Source organism: Gorilla gorilla, chromosome Y (assembly GCF_029281585.2).
Source record: "Gorilla gorilla gorilla isolate KB3781 chromosome Y, NHGRI_mGorGor1-v2.1_pri, whole genome shotgun sequence".
Classification (NCBI taxonomy): Eukaryota; Metazoa; Chordata; class Mammalia; order Primates; family Hominidae; genus Gorilla; species Gorilla gorilla.
The window spans coordinates 44968895-44984926 of NC_073248.2; the positions used below are offsets into that span (position 1 = coordinate 44968895).

Genomic DNA, 16032 nt, shown 5'->3' on the forward strand with positions numbered 1-16032 from the left:
AGGACGGGAGGTCAAGACCAGCCTGGCCAAAATGGCAAAAACCCACCTCCAGTAAAAATACAAAAAATTAGCCAGGTGTGAAGGCCACTGAGATCGTGCCACTGCACTCCAGCCTGGGTGACAAGAGTCAAACTACATTTCAAAAACAAAAAACAAAACAAACAAAAAAAACAAAACTTGAGGCCTGGCCTTCTGCTCGTCTCCAACCCCCCTTTTTCTGGGCCCAGGCCACCTTGGCTGAGGAGGTGTGAGCCCCTGCCAGGAACCCCCTGCCCGGACCAAGTACTCGGCCCCCAGGCCTGCGTTCAGTGAGGCCTCCCATGGAGTCAGCATGTTCGTGTGGAGGAATGTGGAAGGTCACTCTGTGGCCGTGTTCCCCTGGTAATCCATCCCCTTCCTGACCCCTCCCTGCAGCCACATGAGGCCCAGCAACCTGCCAGTCACTCAGTGGCCTCCAATCAGCGAAAACAACCTGCCAAGTTGGCAGCTGTTGCTCATGAGCGTCCACCTGGTGGGATGGGGAGTGTTGACCCTGGGCGTCCCCCTGGAGCCACCTGCCCTGAAAGCCCAGGACCCACAACCCCACACACTTTGGGTGTGGTGGAACCTGGTAAAAGCTCACCTCCCACCATGGAGGAGGAGCCCTGGGCCCCTCAGGGGACTCCCTGCTGGACAGTGAGACAGACAATGACCATGATGATGCTTTCCTCTCCATCATGTCTCCTGACACCCAGTTTTCTCTACCACTCAGATGATGTCAGGCCCAGTCCCTCAGTGCCCTGCATAAGGAACGGGACTCATCTTCTGAGAAGGATGGATGCAGCCCCAACAAATGGGACAAGGACCACTTCCAGTGGCCCATGAGTAGCAGTCATGATCTTCAGCAAGCGGCACCAGGCTTTGGCAGGGTGCACCAGGGTCACCCCAACCAGGATAGCCGGATCGTCAGCCAGATGCTGAGCGAGCGGTGGTACACCCTGGGGCCCAATGAGATGCAGAAATACCACGACCTGGCCTTCCAGGTGAAGGTGGCCCACTTGCAACAAGGACCAAAAGAAGTCCAGCTCAGAGGCCAAGCCCACAAGCCAGGGACTAGCAGGAGTGTAACAAGGGCTTATGGGAGTGGAACATATCAGAGACGGGCACTGCCACCGCTCCTGGGGTGTCCTCTGAACTCCTGTCAGTTGCAGCCCAAACACTCCAGAGCTCGGATACCAAGGAGCAGCTTCTGTGGGTCAGAATGGCTACACACAGTCAGGGAACCTGGCTCAGCCTGGCCCAAGCCTTCTCCCACAGGTTGGTATGCAGCCTGGATGGCAGGGAAATAGACCGTCAGGCACTACAGGAACTGACACAGGTGGTGTCTGGCACTGCATCATAGTCTGGCCCAAAGCCTTCTACTCAGTATGGAGCTCCAGGCCTCTTTGCAGCCCCTGGTGAGGGAGGTGACCAGTGGGCAGCCCTGCTGCTGCCCACCTGAGCTGCTCATTCCCAGCACATGGCCAGTGAGGACATAGCGAGTGACGAGGAGCACACGGTCATCCATGAGGAAGAGGGGGTGATGATGTCATTGCTGATGATGGCTTTAGCACCACTGACACCGATCTCAAGTTCAAGGAATGGGTGACCGACTGAGAGTGGGGACAACCCTGGGGAGGAGCCAGAGGGCAATAAGGGCTTTGGTGGGAAGGTATTTGCACCTGTCATTCCTTCCTCCTTTACTCCTGCCACCCCTTGCTGGATCCTGAGCCCCCAGGGTCCCCCAGTCCACCTGCAGCTTTTGGCAAAGTCTATGGTCCCACCCTTTCCTCCTCCTACACATACTCGGATGCTTCCTTCTCAACCTTGACACCCACCTCCTTCTTACTGGGCCCAGGAGCCTTCAAAGCCCAGGAGTCTGGTCAAGGCAGCAGAGCGGGCTCCCTACGGCCCCTACCCCTGGGGATGGGGGCCCAGGGACGCCTTCCAAGGCGATCTGTTTCCTCCCAATGGATCCTGCCACCTTCTGGTGCAAGAGACCTGAAAGTGTGGCCGACCTGGAACTACCAGGCTCCTCAGTCATCAGGGTCCCTCCCAACACTAAGGCTTTCCTAGGCAGGAGCTGGGCTGAGCCACCCGGGGGGCAGAGCCTAAAGAGAAACTGACTGGGCTTTCGGGGTTGGGGCAGAGGGAACCCCATGGACATGGATCCCACACTGGAGGACCCCACCATGCCCAGATGCAAGATGAGAAGATGCTCCAGTTGCAGCCCAAAACCCAACACCCCCAAGTGTGCCATGTGTGATGGGGACAGCTTCCCCTTTGCCTGTACAGGTGGAGAAGCCAAGGACAGGCTCAGGGAACCGGAGACCAAGAAGGCGCTGTCCTCTTCACTGCAAGCGCCCTGGACCAGTGCTGGCCTTGATCATGCAGCTCTTCCAGGCCCACTGCTTCTTCCTGTCCACTAGGCCACAGCCACCCTCCAGGCCCACTATGCACACATCTTCTCCTCCAAGGTTTGTTCTGCCCCTGCCCTGACTCCCAGCCCTGTGGGGGTCCTGACCGGACCTCACCTGGCTCAGACTCTTGACGCTGCCCTGGCTGCCCCACCACTGCCTCTGCCCGAGAGTCACGTGAGGTTGAGAGTAGGGGCAGGGGCAGCAGTGGTGCCAGTTGGGGGGCGGTCCAGAGGGAGGAGCCTCAGCCTCGCGGGCTGCTCCATGGGACTGATGACTGCATGATCTTCTGGGCACCTCACGGATCTTCAACTGCAGGTGAAACGGATGCTGGTGGTGGGTGCAGGGCCGCTGGGAGCCGCTGCATGGTTCCCAGAGGCTGGATTGGGGCAGGTGCCAGCTGAAGCTGCTGGGGCAGCATGGGCAGGATGTTCTGTACACAAACCTTGGAGAAGAAGTTGCGTGCATAGCGGGTCCACTGCTGCTGCCCCTGCCCTGACTTCCAGCCCTGCCTGACCCCACCTCACCCTGCTCAGGCTCTGGCACAACCCTGGCTGCCCTGCCACTGCCTCTGCCCCAGAGTTGGGGCCTTGACAGCCTGGTTGGAAGGGGACACCCCAGCCCTGCCTCAACCCCTGGAGGTCTCCATAAGTACCACAGGCAGGTAGGTGACCCCAAAGAAGATCCCAGGACTCACAGTACCCCCTGAGAACATGGACAGTATGTGGGGGTAGCAATGGAGGGCAGGATGGTTATCTTCTCCCAGGTAAAGCCATTTAATCCTTTCAGTTTGGGACAGAATAAGGGCTGCCTCTTTTTTTTTTTTTTTTTGAGACCAAATCTTGCTCTGTCGCCCAGGCTGGAGTGCAGTGGTGCGATCTTGGCTCACTGCAACCTCTTCCCGCTGGGTTCACGCCATTCTCCTGCCTCAGCCTTCCGGGTAGCTAGGATTACAGGTGCACGCTACCACGTCCAGCTAATTTTTGTATTTTTAGTACAGACGGGGCTTCATCATCTTGGCCAGGCTGATTTCGATCTCCTGACATCGTGATCCGCCTGCCTCCACCTCCCAAAGTGCTGGGATTACAGGCGTGAGCCACTACGCCTGGCCAAGGCCTGCTCCTCTTATCTATACCCCCTACCCCTGCAGCTGTGCTGGGGAAAAGCTTGGCAGTTTCCCTGCTCTGAGCCCCTGTACGTACCATGAATTGTGGGACCTTCAGAGCTTTTCACTTTTCGGAAAATAGCTCCTGCTGGGGCTACAAGATGGAGTGTGAAGAGGGCCTTGGGACACAGGGAGGCGCCTGTGGACTAGGGGGAGTTCATGCAACCCTTCTTTCCCCAGAGGGGCTGGACTCAGGTGAGTATGGGGGTGGGGGCTCCTACACTTCGACACAGGCAGCGGGAGGGTTTTCTCCCCATTCCCTCTGCACTCCCAACTTGAGCTATACTATTTAAGAAAGTGATTCACACTGCCTTTGCCGCCTTCCCCAGAACAGAACACGTTGATCATGGGCGATATTTTTCATTGTGCCAAAAGTTGCCATGACCGTCATTAAACCTGTTTAACACCAACTAATAAGGAAAATAAAATAAAAAATTTGGGCATGGTGCAGAAACTCACTCCAAATAAATTACCTAGCAAAATATTTAAATAATGGTGGAAATATTCCAAAATTCCATATTTTGGGATTTATACACAAAAGATACACAAATTAGAGGCCAAGAGGCTGCCAGAAGGGAAAAACGGGGCCTGGGAAGGCCGTTGTGAGGAATGAGCTGGGCCTAGAGAGGCCACTGGCAGGTGGGAGCTGGACCTGCCGAAGTGGCCGAAAGGCAGGAGCTTTGGACTGGGGAGGCCGCAGTGAGGAGAGAGCTAGCTGGGCGTGGACAGTCCGCTGTCAGGCCGAGGCTGAGGCCGGGCCCATGCAGGCCTTCGAGAGGCAGAAGGGCTGGCCTGCAAAGGCCCACTGGAGGTCAAGTTCTGGGCCTGAAGAGGATGCCAAAAGTCAAAAGTGGGGCCTGGGAAGGCCGCCGAGAGCCATGAGCTGGGCTGGGCTGAAAGAGGCCACTGGGAGGCAGGAGGAGCTGGGCCTGGAGAGGCTGACTCAAGGAAGTTTTGCAGCCTGAGAGGCCGCCGAGAGGACAGAGCTGGGTCCAGGGAGGCTGACTTGCTGCTCTTCCAGGCCCAATTCCAGGCTGACTTGAGGACGACTTGGGCCTGCAGAGGCCACCGGGAGGCCGGAGCTGGGCCTGGAGAGGCCGACTTCGGGACGATTTGGGCCTGCAGAGGCCGCTGGGAGGCCCAAGCTGGGCCTGGAGGAGCACACCGACCGGAGGCCGTTTGGGGCCTGCAGATGCCATCGGAGGGCAGGAGCTGAGCCTGGAGAGGCCTCCGTGAGGCCTGAGCTGGGCCTGGGGAGCTTGGCTTCGGGAAGTTGTGGGCCTACCAGGGCCGCTGGGAGCTGGGCAGGAGCTGAGTCCAAAGACATTGTTGGGAGGCCAGAGTCGGGCCTGGAGACGCAGCTGGGAGGAAGAGCTGGGCCCGGAGAGGATGCCGGGAGGCTGCAAGTGGGTCTGGAGAGGCCGACTTGAGGAGGCCCGGCCTCTGCCTCCCGCATGACGGCCTCTGCAGGCCCAGCTCTTCCTCCTGGCTGCATCTCCCGGCCCAGCTCCTGCCTCCCAGCAAACAAGCTCTTTTGGCTCAGCTCCGGCCAGCGTTTGTAGACCCCGAAGTTTCTGCAACCAAGCGCTCAGGCCCACATCCCACCTCCAGTAGCCTGAAGAGTCCCAGCTCCGGCTGGAGAAGAGCATCTGCAGGTCCCGCTGTTGCCTCCCAGGGGTGTCTCCAGGCCCAGCTCTTGCCCCACCACGACCTCCCAGGACCAAGTCCCTGCCTGTCTCCCAGCAGCCCGCATGAGACCCTGCTCCTCCCTCATGGTGGCCAATTGAGGCAGGGGCTCACGCTGACCTCTCTCAGTGTGGCAGGGGCCAGTGTGAGGCAAGGGCACGTGCTGACCTCTCTCAGCGTGAGAGGGGCCGGTGTGAGGCAAGGGGCTCAGGCTGACCTCTCTCAGCGTGGGAGGGGCCGGTGTGAGGCAAGGGGCTTACGCTGACCTCTGTCAGCATGGGAGGGGCCGGTGTGAGGCTAGGGGCTCCCGCTGACCTCTGTCAGCGTGGGAGGGGCCGGTGTGAGGCTAGGGGTTCCCGCTGCCCTCTCAGCGTGGGGGGGGTGGGGCGGTGTGAGGCTAGGGGCTCACGCTGACCTCCCTCAGCGTGGGAGGGGCCAGTGTGAGGCTAGGGACTCAGGCTGACCTCCGTGAGCATGGGAGGGGCCGGTGTGAGGCAAGGGGCTCTGGCTGAACTCCTTTAGCGAGGGAGGGGCCGGTGTGAGGCAAGGGGCTCAGACTGACCTCTGTCAGCGTGGGAGGGGCTGGTGTGAGGCAAGGGGCTCAGGCTGACCTCTGTCAGCGAGGGAGGGGCCGGTGTGAGGCAAGGGGCTCACGCTGACCTCTGTCAGCGTGGGAGGGGCCGGTGTGAGGCAAGGTACTCAGGCTGACCTCTGTCAGCGTGGGAGGGGCCGGTGTGAGGCAAGGGACTCAGGCTGACCTCTCAGTGTGGGAGGGGCCGGTGTGAGGCAAGGGGCTCAGGCTGACCTCCGTCAGCGTGGGAGGGGCTGGTGTGAGGCAAGGGGCTCAGGCTGACCTCTGTCAGTGTGGGAGGGGCCGGTGTGAGGCAAGGGGCTCTCACTGACCTCTCTCAGCGTGGGAGGAGCTAGTGTGAGGCAAGGGCTCACGCTGACCTCTCTCAGCGTGGGAGGAGCCAGTGTGAGGCAGGGGCTCATGCCTCTGGGCAGGGTGCTAGAAGCATGAGTTTGGCATCAACAGGCCACAGTGAGGGAGGAGCTGGGCCACACGCGGGCTGCTGGGAGGCAGACAGGGACTTGGCCCCGGGAGGCCGCCGTGGGGGCAAGAGCTGGGCCTGGAGAGGCCCCTGGGAGGCAAGAGCGGGGCCTGCAGAGGCTGTTCTCCAACCAGTGCTGGGCCTGTACAGGCCACCAGGTGGCAGGAATTAGGCCTGAAGAACTTGGCTGGAGAAAGTTCGGGGCCTACAAAGGCGGTTGGGAGCTGGGCAGGAGTTGAGCCAAAAGAGCTTGCTTACTTGCCGGGAGGCAGGGCCGGGAGAGGCCGACTTCAGGACAACTTGGGCCTGCAGAGGTCGCCAGGAGGCCCAAGCTTGGCGTGGAGGAGCCCACCGACCGGAGACCATTTGGGGCCTGCAGATGCCATCGGAGGGCAGGAGCTCATCCTGGAGAGGCCACAGTGAGGCCTGAGCTGGGCCTGGGGAGCTTGGCTTGAGGAAGCTGTGGGCCGACCAAGGCCGCCAGAAGATGGGTAGGCACTGAGTCCAAAGACGTTGTTGGGAGGCCACAGTCAGGCCTGGGGACCCAGCCGGGAGGAAGAGCTGGGTCCAGAGAGGACGCCCGGAGTGTGCAAGTGAGTCTGGAGAGGCCGACTTGAGGAGGTTCTGGGCCCGGAGAGGCCACCAGAATGGAAAAACTGGGCCTGGAAAGGCTGTTGTGAGGAATGAGCCCCATGTGCCTGAAGAGGCCACTGGCAGGCGGGAGCTGGGCCTGCCGAAGCGGCCGAGAGGCAGGAGCTTTGGACTCGGGAGGCTGCAGTGAGGCGAGAGCTAGCTGGGCGTGGAGAGTCTGCTGTGAGGCAGAGGCTGGGCCTGTGCACTCCTTTGGGAGGCAGGAGGCCGGGCCTTTTTGAGGCCTGCAGAGGCCACCAAAAGTCAAAAGCAGGGCCTGGGAAGGCCACTGGGAGGCATGAGCTGGGCTGGGCCGAAAGAGGCCACTGGGAGGCAGGAGGAGCTGGGCCTGGAGAGGCTGACTGGAGGAACTTTTGCACCCGGAAAGGCCACCGAGAGGCCGGAGCTGGGCCTGGGGAGGCTGACTTGAGGACGACTTGGGCCTGCAGAGGCCGCCGGGAGGCAGGAGCTGGCCGTGGACAGGCCAACTTGACGACAGTCTGGGCCTGCAGAGGCCACCGAGAGGAAGAGCTGGGCCTGTAGAGGCCGACTGGAGGAAGTCCAGGGTGTGGAGACGATGCAAAGCAGCAAACGCTAGGCCTGGAAATGCTGCCCTGAGGCACGGGCTTGGCCTACAGAGGCCACTGGGAAGCAGGAGCTGGGCCCGCAGAGGCTCCTGAGAGGGAGGAGCATTGCCCCAGGAGGCCACGGTGAGGAAGAGGTGGGCCTGGAGAGCCCACTGTGAGGTAGAGGCTGGGCCTGTAGAGGCCACCGACAGGCAGGGGATGGGCCTGTTGAGGCCACAAGAGGCATGAGCTGGGCCTCAACAGGCCAGTGTGATGCAGTAGCTGACACTTGGGCATGTTGCAAGAGGCATGAGTTGGGCCAAAAGAGGCCACCGTGAGGGAGGAGCTGGGCCTGTACAAGCTGCCAAAAGGCAGGAGCAGCTTTGGACTGAAGAGGCCGCAGACAGGGAAGAGCTGGGTGTGAAAAGTCTGCTGTGAGGCAGAGGCTGGGCCTGTACATGCCCTCGGGAAGCAGGAGGCTGGGCCTGGAGAGGCCGACTTGAGAAAGTTTTGCTCCTGGAGAGGCCACTCAGAGGCAAGAGCTGGCTGTGAAGAGGCTGACTTGAGGTCGATTTTGGCCTGCAGAAGCCACCGGTAGCTAGGAGTTGGCCCTGGAGAGGCTGACCTGAGGACAATTTTGGCTTATAGAGGCCACTGGGAGGGAGAGCTTGGTCTGGAGAGGCCAACTGGAGAAAGTTCAGGGCTTGAAGAGGATGCACAAAAGGAAACGCTCAGCCTGGAAAGTGTGCTGTGAGGCATTAGCTTGGCCTACACAGCACTTGGAGGCAGGAGCTGGGCCTGCAGAGGGTGACTTCAGGACGATTTTGACCTGCAGAACCCTTTGGGAGGAAGAGCTTGGCCTGGACCGGCTGACTGGAGGAAGTTTTTGGACTGGAGTATGAGTCAAAAAGCAAAAGTTAGGCTAGGAAAGGCCACTTAGCGGCATGATCTTGGCCTACAAAGGCAATTGCAAGGCAGGAGCTTGGACTGTAGAGGCTGCCGAAAGGCAGGAGCTTGGCCTTAGGAGGCTATGATCAGGCAAGTGGTAGGCCTGGAGGGTCTACTGTGTGGTAAGAGTCTGGGCCTGTGTAGGCCGACATGAGTCAGGAGCTGAGTTAGGAGAGGCCAACTTTTGGAGAATTTGGGCTTGCAGAGGCTGCCAGGAGGCAAGAGCTGTGCCTGGAGAGTCCACCTTTTAGCATGAGCTGGGCCTAAAGAGACCATTGTGAGGCAGCAGCTGCCTGGGAGGCAGGCAGATTTGTGGCCTGGGGAGGCCACCGTGAGGCAAATGCTCAGTTTTCGGAGGATACTGTGAGGCAGTGAGGGAATAGTTTGATTGCTGAGGCTGCCGGGAGGCCGAAGATGGGCCCAGAAATCTTTACCTTAAGAAGTCTGTGGTCTATAGAGGCTGCCAGCAGCTCAACAGGAGTTGGGCCAAAGGAGGTTGTTGTGAGGCAGGAGATGGGCCTGTAGATGCACTGGGAGGATGAGCTCATCCTGGAGATGCCGAGTTAAGGACATTCTGGGCCTGGACAGGCTGCAAAAGGCAAAAGCTGTGCCTGGAAAAGTCACCATGGGGCATGAGGTTGGCCTAAAGAGGCCACTGCAAGGCAGGAGCTGGGCCTGTAGAGGCTGCCGAAAGGAAGGAGATTCGCCTGAGGATGCCACAGTGAGACACCATCTGGGTCTGGAGGGTCCACTGTGAGGCAGAGGCTGGCCTGTAGAGTCCGACAGTAGACATAAGTGGCAAAAGGCTGATTTGAGGAAGTTTTGGGCTTCAAGAGCCAGCCACAAGGCAGGCACTAGGCCTGAAAATGGCCCGACAGTCATGAGTTGGGCCTAAATGGGCCGCTGTGAGGGAGGAGCTCTGCCTGTTGAGGCTGCTGGCAGGCAGGCAGAAATTTGGTCTGGGGCAGCTGCTGTGAGGCAAGAGCTGGGCCTGGAAAAAGCCCCTGGGAGGCAAAAGCAGGGCCTGCAGAGGCTGTTCTCAAGTCAAAGCTGGGCCTGTTCATGCCACCAGGAAGCAGAAGGTGGGCCTGGAGAGTTTGACTTGAGGAAGTTTTGGGCCTACATTGGCCGCCATGAGCTGGACAGGAACTGGGCCAAAAAAGGCTGTTGTGAGGCAGCATTTGTGCCTGTAGACCCAGCCAAGAGGAAGAGGTGTGCCTAGAGAAGCCACCATGAGGCAGAGGTTGGGCCTGTAGAAGCTGACAGGAGGCAGGAGCTGGGCCTGGAGAGGTCAACTTGAGGAGATTTTGGGCCTTCATAGGCCACCAGGAGGCAGCAGTTGGGACTAGAGAGTCTGACTTGAGTAAGTTTTGGGCCTGGAGATGACGTCCTGGGACAGGAGTTCAGCCTGGAGAGGCCACCGTGAGGCATGAGCTGGATGTAGAGAGGCCAGTGTGAGGCAAGACCTGGGCCTGTCTAGGCTGCTGGGAGACAGGCAGGAATCTGGCCAGGGAAGGTTGCCATGAGACAAAAGTTGGGCCTGGAAAGGCCCTTGTGAAGTGTGAGCTTGGCCTAAAGAGGCCACTGGGTGGCAGGAGCTGGGTGTGTAGAAGCTGCTGAAAGGTTGGGAGCTTGGCTTGGGGGGTCCACAGTGAGGCAGATGATGGGCCTGAAGAATCTGCTGTGAGGCAGATGTTGGGACGGTAGAGGCCGATGGGAGGCAGAGGTTGGGCCTGCAGGGGCCACCAAGATGCAGGAGCTGGGCCTGGAGATGCTGCAAAGAAGCATGAGCTGGGCCTGGTGAGGTCGACTTGAGAAAGTTCAGGGCCTGGAGAGAAGGCTGGGAGGCAGGAGCTGGGTCTAAAGAGGCCATTGTAACGATGGAGCTGTGCCTGTGGAGGCTGTTGTGAGGCAGTAGGCTCATCTGCGGAGACTGCCGTGAGGTAGGGTATGGGACTAAATAGGCCATTGTGAGTCATAAGCTTGGTCTGTAGAGGCTGACTGGAGAAAGTTCTGGACCTGGACAGGCTGCCAGGAGGTAGGAGCTGGGCCAAAAGATTTAAGCACATTTACATTTATTAGGCACTTTATTTCCATTATTACACTGTCATATATAATAAAATAATTATGGAACTCAACATAATGTAGAATCAGTGGGCGTGTTAAGCTTGTTTTCCTGCAACTGGATGGTCCCACATGAGCGTGATGGGAGAAAGTGACAGATCAATAGGTATTAGATTCTCATAAGGACAGCACAACCTAGATCCCTCACATGCACGGTTCACAACAGGGTGCATTCTCCTATGAGAATCTAATGCTGCTGCTGATCTGAGAAGGTGGAGCTCAGGCGGGAATGTGAGCAAAGGGGAGTGGCTGTAAATACAGATGAAGCTTCCCTCACTCCCTCACTCGACACCACTCACCTCCTGCTGTGTGGCTCCTTATGGCTCCATGGCTCAGGGGTCGGGGACCCCTGCTCAAGTGCATCCAAAGCGACCCTTCCCACACCAGTCTTCATAGTGGTCAAGGGCAGCAACCACTTAGCTCCCAAGGCATGTGCCTCAGCTGGCATTTTGTCACAATCAACAGTAAGGGGTAGCTTGAGTCATTGTGAGGTTACTTCCTGGAAATCACCAGCATCCCATTTCCCACTGGCAAAGAGCTCAGCACTGCACCCTGGGAAACCAAACCTATGCCCAAATCCCATCTGTGTGGGTTTATCTCCTGGGACCCTTCCTAACCTATTAGTCAGCGTCCAATCAGGAAGCATAAACCACTCAAAAGTTTTAAGTGGTAAAATTTAATACGGAGAATTATTCATTATAACAGGTGAACAGCATAATGAGAGATTGGCTAGCACAAAGTCAAGAGAACTCTAGAGAATACAGGACTAGCCCAGGCCAGGCATGGTGGCTCATGCCTGAAATTCCAGCAATTTGAGAAGCTAATGCAGGAGGATTGCTTAAGGCCAGGAGCCAGAGACCGGTCTGGACAACACAGTGAGACCCTGTCTCTATCCAAAAAAAAAAAAAGAAAAAAGTTAGCTGGGAGTGGTGGTGCACACTTGTAGTCCCAGCTACTCGGAATGCTGAAGTTTGAGCCTGGGAGGTCAAGGCTGCAGCGAGGCATGATTATGCCACTACAGTCCAACCTGGTGACAGAGCAAGACCCTGTCTCAAAGAACAAAACAACAACAACCATTTACAGACAGAAAAGAGATAGAGCTAAGAAGCTAAGGAAAGATGTTGAAATGTGACAAGTAAAGTAATATGAGGTCTTTTATCTATTTAAAATAATCAAACAAAAAATGACTTACTAAATTATAATACCCTGTGCTGGCAAAGGTGCAGTGAAATGGGCACTTTCTTATACTATGAGGTGTGTTTAAATTGTGTATAAGCCTTCCCAGGTAAAGCTTGTCAATTTTTTAAAATAATGGAGACAGAGTCTCACCATAGTGCCATACTGCCTCCTCCAACTCTTGGCCTCAAGCAATCCTCCCCCCCAAAGTGCTAAGATTATAGCTGGGAGGCACCCAAAACCCTGTCAATTTACATCAAGGGTAATGAGAATGTCCATTCACCATGTCTCACAGTAATCTTACTTCTGGGGAGACAATTCAATCTAAACAAAAGGTCGTCTGTGCAAACACAGTAAAAATCTGGGAGTAACTGAAGAAAGAGTTGGTAAGTGAAATAAGAAACAGTTAGAATAAATTAAACTATGATATCAATAGGCACCTGGTATAAAAGTTCAGCTGATGTTAGCTGCTACTTTTTTGTTGTTTTGAGACAGGGTTTCACTCTGTGACCCAGGCTGGAGGGTAGAGGCCTGATCACGACTCACTGCAGTCTCAGTATTTTATATGTTATATATGATATATAATTATATAATATTCTGTTATATGGGATTATACTATCCATTATATAGAATGCATCTTAATATATTATATATAATATATCATAATATGTTATATACACTATATCATCCTATATTATATAGTATACTATATTATTACTATACATCATATAATACACTACATCATATATAATATAATATATGTCATATATAATATTATAATACATATTATATATGATATAATATATATTATACTATATAATATGTAATATATAATATAATATATTATATTATATATAATATATAATATATATAATATATTACACATTATATAAAATATATACTATATAAAATGTTATATAATATATTGTATATTATATATTATATATTATATAATATATATTTGATATTATATATTATAAAACATATTATATATTAGATTATATATTATTATATTAATTTAGATATTATATAATGTATATTATATTAGATATAACTTATTATATATTATACATTATTCTAGTATATATAATTATAAATATAATTATATAATTATATTTATAATTATATATTATGTTATATATAATAATTATATATTATTATATTATATTTAATAGTTATATATTATTATATATTATATTATACATAATATAGTATATATAATATAAGGATGCAGGATGTAAAAGGAAATTATATATACGTTATACATATTATATATGTCATATATATTGCATTATATATAAGTATATGTATATACACACAAATATACACACATATATATATATATATTTTGGGGATGCCCTATTTCCCATCTCATAAATAATTTTAAGAAGCACAGCATAGTAATGCGTGGGCTTCGGATTCAGTTTTTGAAACAAAACAGTGAGCCTTCAATGACCTTCCTGTACCTGTAAAAGCACTCCTGTCTGCCTGGCAGCAGTTGGACCTCACGATGTGGATTGTGCCTTCACCCTGGAATCTTTATGCTCTATCGCCATGGTGATGCGGTTAGGGATCTCCTTCTCTTGGTCCTAAGTGCCACTGTCTGTGCTGAGATTTTCAAAGGTCACGGCAGATTGAACCTTTGTGGTTTCATTTTCCCTGATTTTGATTTTTTTTACGTGGAACCTGTGTTACTGCATTCAAGGTATGTTCATACTAGCCTGTTAAATGCGAACTCTTCAAATTACAAGTTAATGCTTTCCAAATATGTTATTTAGAAATTATCCTCTGTATTTCCCATCAGCAGTTATAAACATGTTTCATGGTTATGTTTTATTCCTCAATTTACATATTTGATTATTGTACCAAGCAGAGTACCCTTGAAACTTTTCTTCATTTAAATAATATGTATGTTGGCTCAGGTCTGCTATCCCAGCACTTTGGGAGGACAAGGCAAGAGGATCACAAGACCATCGTGGCCAATACAGTGAAACCCTGTCTCTGCTAAAAGTTCAAAAAATTAGCCAGGCATGGTGTCAGCTGGTGTAGTCCCAGTGTGGTGTAGTCGCAGTTACCTGGGAGGCTGAGGCACGAAAATCACTTCAAACCGTGAGACAGAGTTTGCAGTGACCCAAGATGGCGCCATTGAACTCCAGCCTGTGCAACAGAACAAGACTCTGTATAAAAAAAATTACATACATATAGTATATATTATAAATATGTATTATATACTACATAATGTATTACATATGTAATATATAATATATATGCATAATATATAATATGTCATTATACATAAGATATGTTATATACTATGTCATATTATATATAATATATAATATGTATTATATATTACATATAAGATATAAAATATATTATATATACTATTTATAATATGATGCAATATATATTACATATAATAAGTATTATTATATTATATATTATATATGTTTTATAATTTATATATAATATATTACATATAACATTACGTGTATTATATAATGAACTATAATATTTATTCTATTTTATGACACGTATATAATATATATTGTTTATATATTATATAATATGTTATATATAATATATTATATAATGTTGTATATATTATAGAGTAAATATATATTGTACACATTAAATATATAGCATATATAAATTATATAATATAAATTAAATTAAATATAGTATATTATATAATTTATAATTTATATATTATGTGAAATGCAAATTATATATTATATGTAATATATACCATATAAAATAAATATAATATATGACCTATATTATACCACATATAATATATAATATACTATATGATATATATTCTATGATATACGATACATATAATAAGATATATGATATATACTATATAATATATGATATATATTATATATAGTATATCATATATAACATATATGGTATATGACATATCATATATGATATATATGATATATAAGATATCATGTTTGATATATATGATATATAACATCATATATGATATATAATATATGATATGTAACATACCATATAAGATATAAATTATATATGATATATGATATATATTATATGATATATGATATATAATATATGATATATATCTTATATAATACATGATATATATCATATACATTATAAATTACATATAATTTTATAATATTCTATTATGTATGATTTTATTATATATTGTATAAAATATACCTTAATATATTATATATTTTATATCATAATATATTATATATACTATGTCATCATATATTATATATTACATTACCTTATTACTCTACAGAATATATTATGTTATATATAATATAATGTATGTCATATATACTCTTATAATATATATTATATTATGATATAATATATTGCATAATATATTATATAAAATATATTATATAATATATAACATATAATATGTTATTTACTACGTAAAATATATAGTATATTACATGTTATATATAATATATATAATATATTATATATTATATAATGTATTATATGTTACATGTAATATATAATATATTATATAATATATTATATAATATATCATTTTTTAGATAGTATATATTATATGATATATTAGATATTATATAATATATTATATATTACATATTATATGTTATTATATTATATATAATTATAATTATATAATTACGTATATAATTATATATTATGTTGTATATTAGTTATATATTATTATATGTATTATATAGTATATAATAATTATATATTATTATATATTATATTATGCATAATATATTATATATAATATAAGGATGCAGGATGTAAAAGGAAATTATATATACCTCAGATGTATTATATATGTTATATATATTACATTATATAGAATTAAATATCTATATATATTTACATATATATGTAAAATACACATATATATACAAATATATATACATATATATTTGGGGGTGCCCTATTTCCACTCTCATAACTTATTTTAAGAAGCACAACATAGTAATGTGTGGGCTTCGGATTTAGTTTTTGAAACAAAACACTGAGCCTTCAATGACCTTCCTGTACATGTAAAAGCACTCCTGTCTTCCTAGCAGCGGTTAGGCCTCACAATGTGGATTGTGCCTTCACCCTGCAATGTTTATGCCCTATCGCCATGGTGATGGGATTAGGGATCTCCTGCCCTTGGTCCTAAGTGCCACTGTCTGTGCTGAGTTTTTCAAAGGTCAGAGCAGATTGAACCTTTGTGGTTTCATTTTCCCTGATTTTGATTTTTCTTATGGGGA

At 49.0% G+C, this 16032-nt stretch overlaps 1 protein-coding gene and 4 pseudogenes across 1 annotated transcript; 1 reads left to right on the forward strand and 4 right to left on the reverse strand.

Moving 5' to 3' along the window:
- Nucleotides 1-304: 304 nt before the first annotated feature.
- On the forward strand, nt 305-2144 carry LOC115930147 (protein capicua homolog; annotated as a pseudogene).
- A 2020-nt stretch (nt 2145-4164) lies between these two features.
- On the reverse strand, nt 4165-5180 carry LOC129530284 (putative uncharacterized protein FLJ44672; annotated as a pseudogene).
- A 1095-nt stretch (nt 5181-6275) lies between these two features.
- LOC129530285 (uncharacterized) lies at nt 6276-7061 on the reverse strand (annotated as a pseudogene).
- Nucleotides 7062-9311: 2250 nt separating this feature from the next.
- LOC129530308 (putative uncharacterized protein FLJ92257) lies at nt 9312-9801 on the reverse strand (annotated as a pseudogene).
- A 26-nt stretch (nt 9802-9827) lies between these two features.
- Nucleotides 9828-10509, reverse strand: LOC129530307 (putative uncharacterized protein FLJ46235). Its single transcript, XM_055377148.2, has one exon. It carries the CDS (start codon nt 10449-10451, stop codon nt 9828-9830), a length of 624 nt encoding a protein of 207 aa, XP_055233123.1. The 5' UTR covers nt 10452-10509.
- Between the last annotated feature and the right edge of the window lie 5523 nt (nt 10510-16032).

Bases quoted from the DNA above. Each gene is read 5' to 3' on its own strand.
- LOC129530307 (XM_055377148.2), bottom strand. From the start codon at position 10,451: ATGGCCTATTTAGTCCCATACCCTACCTCACGGCAGTCTCCGCAGATG.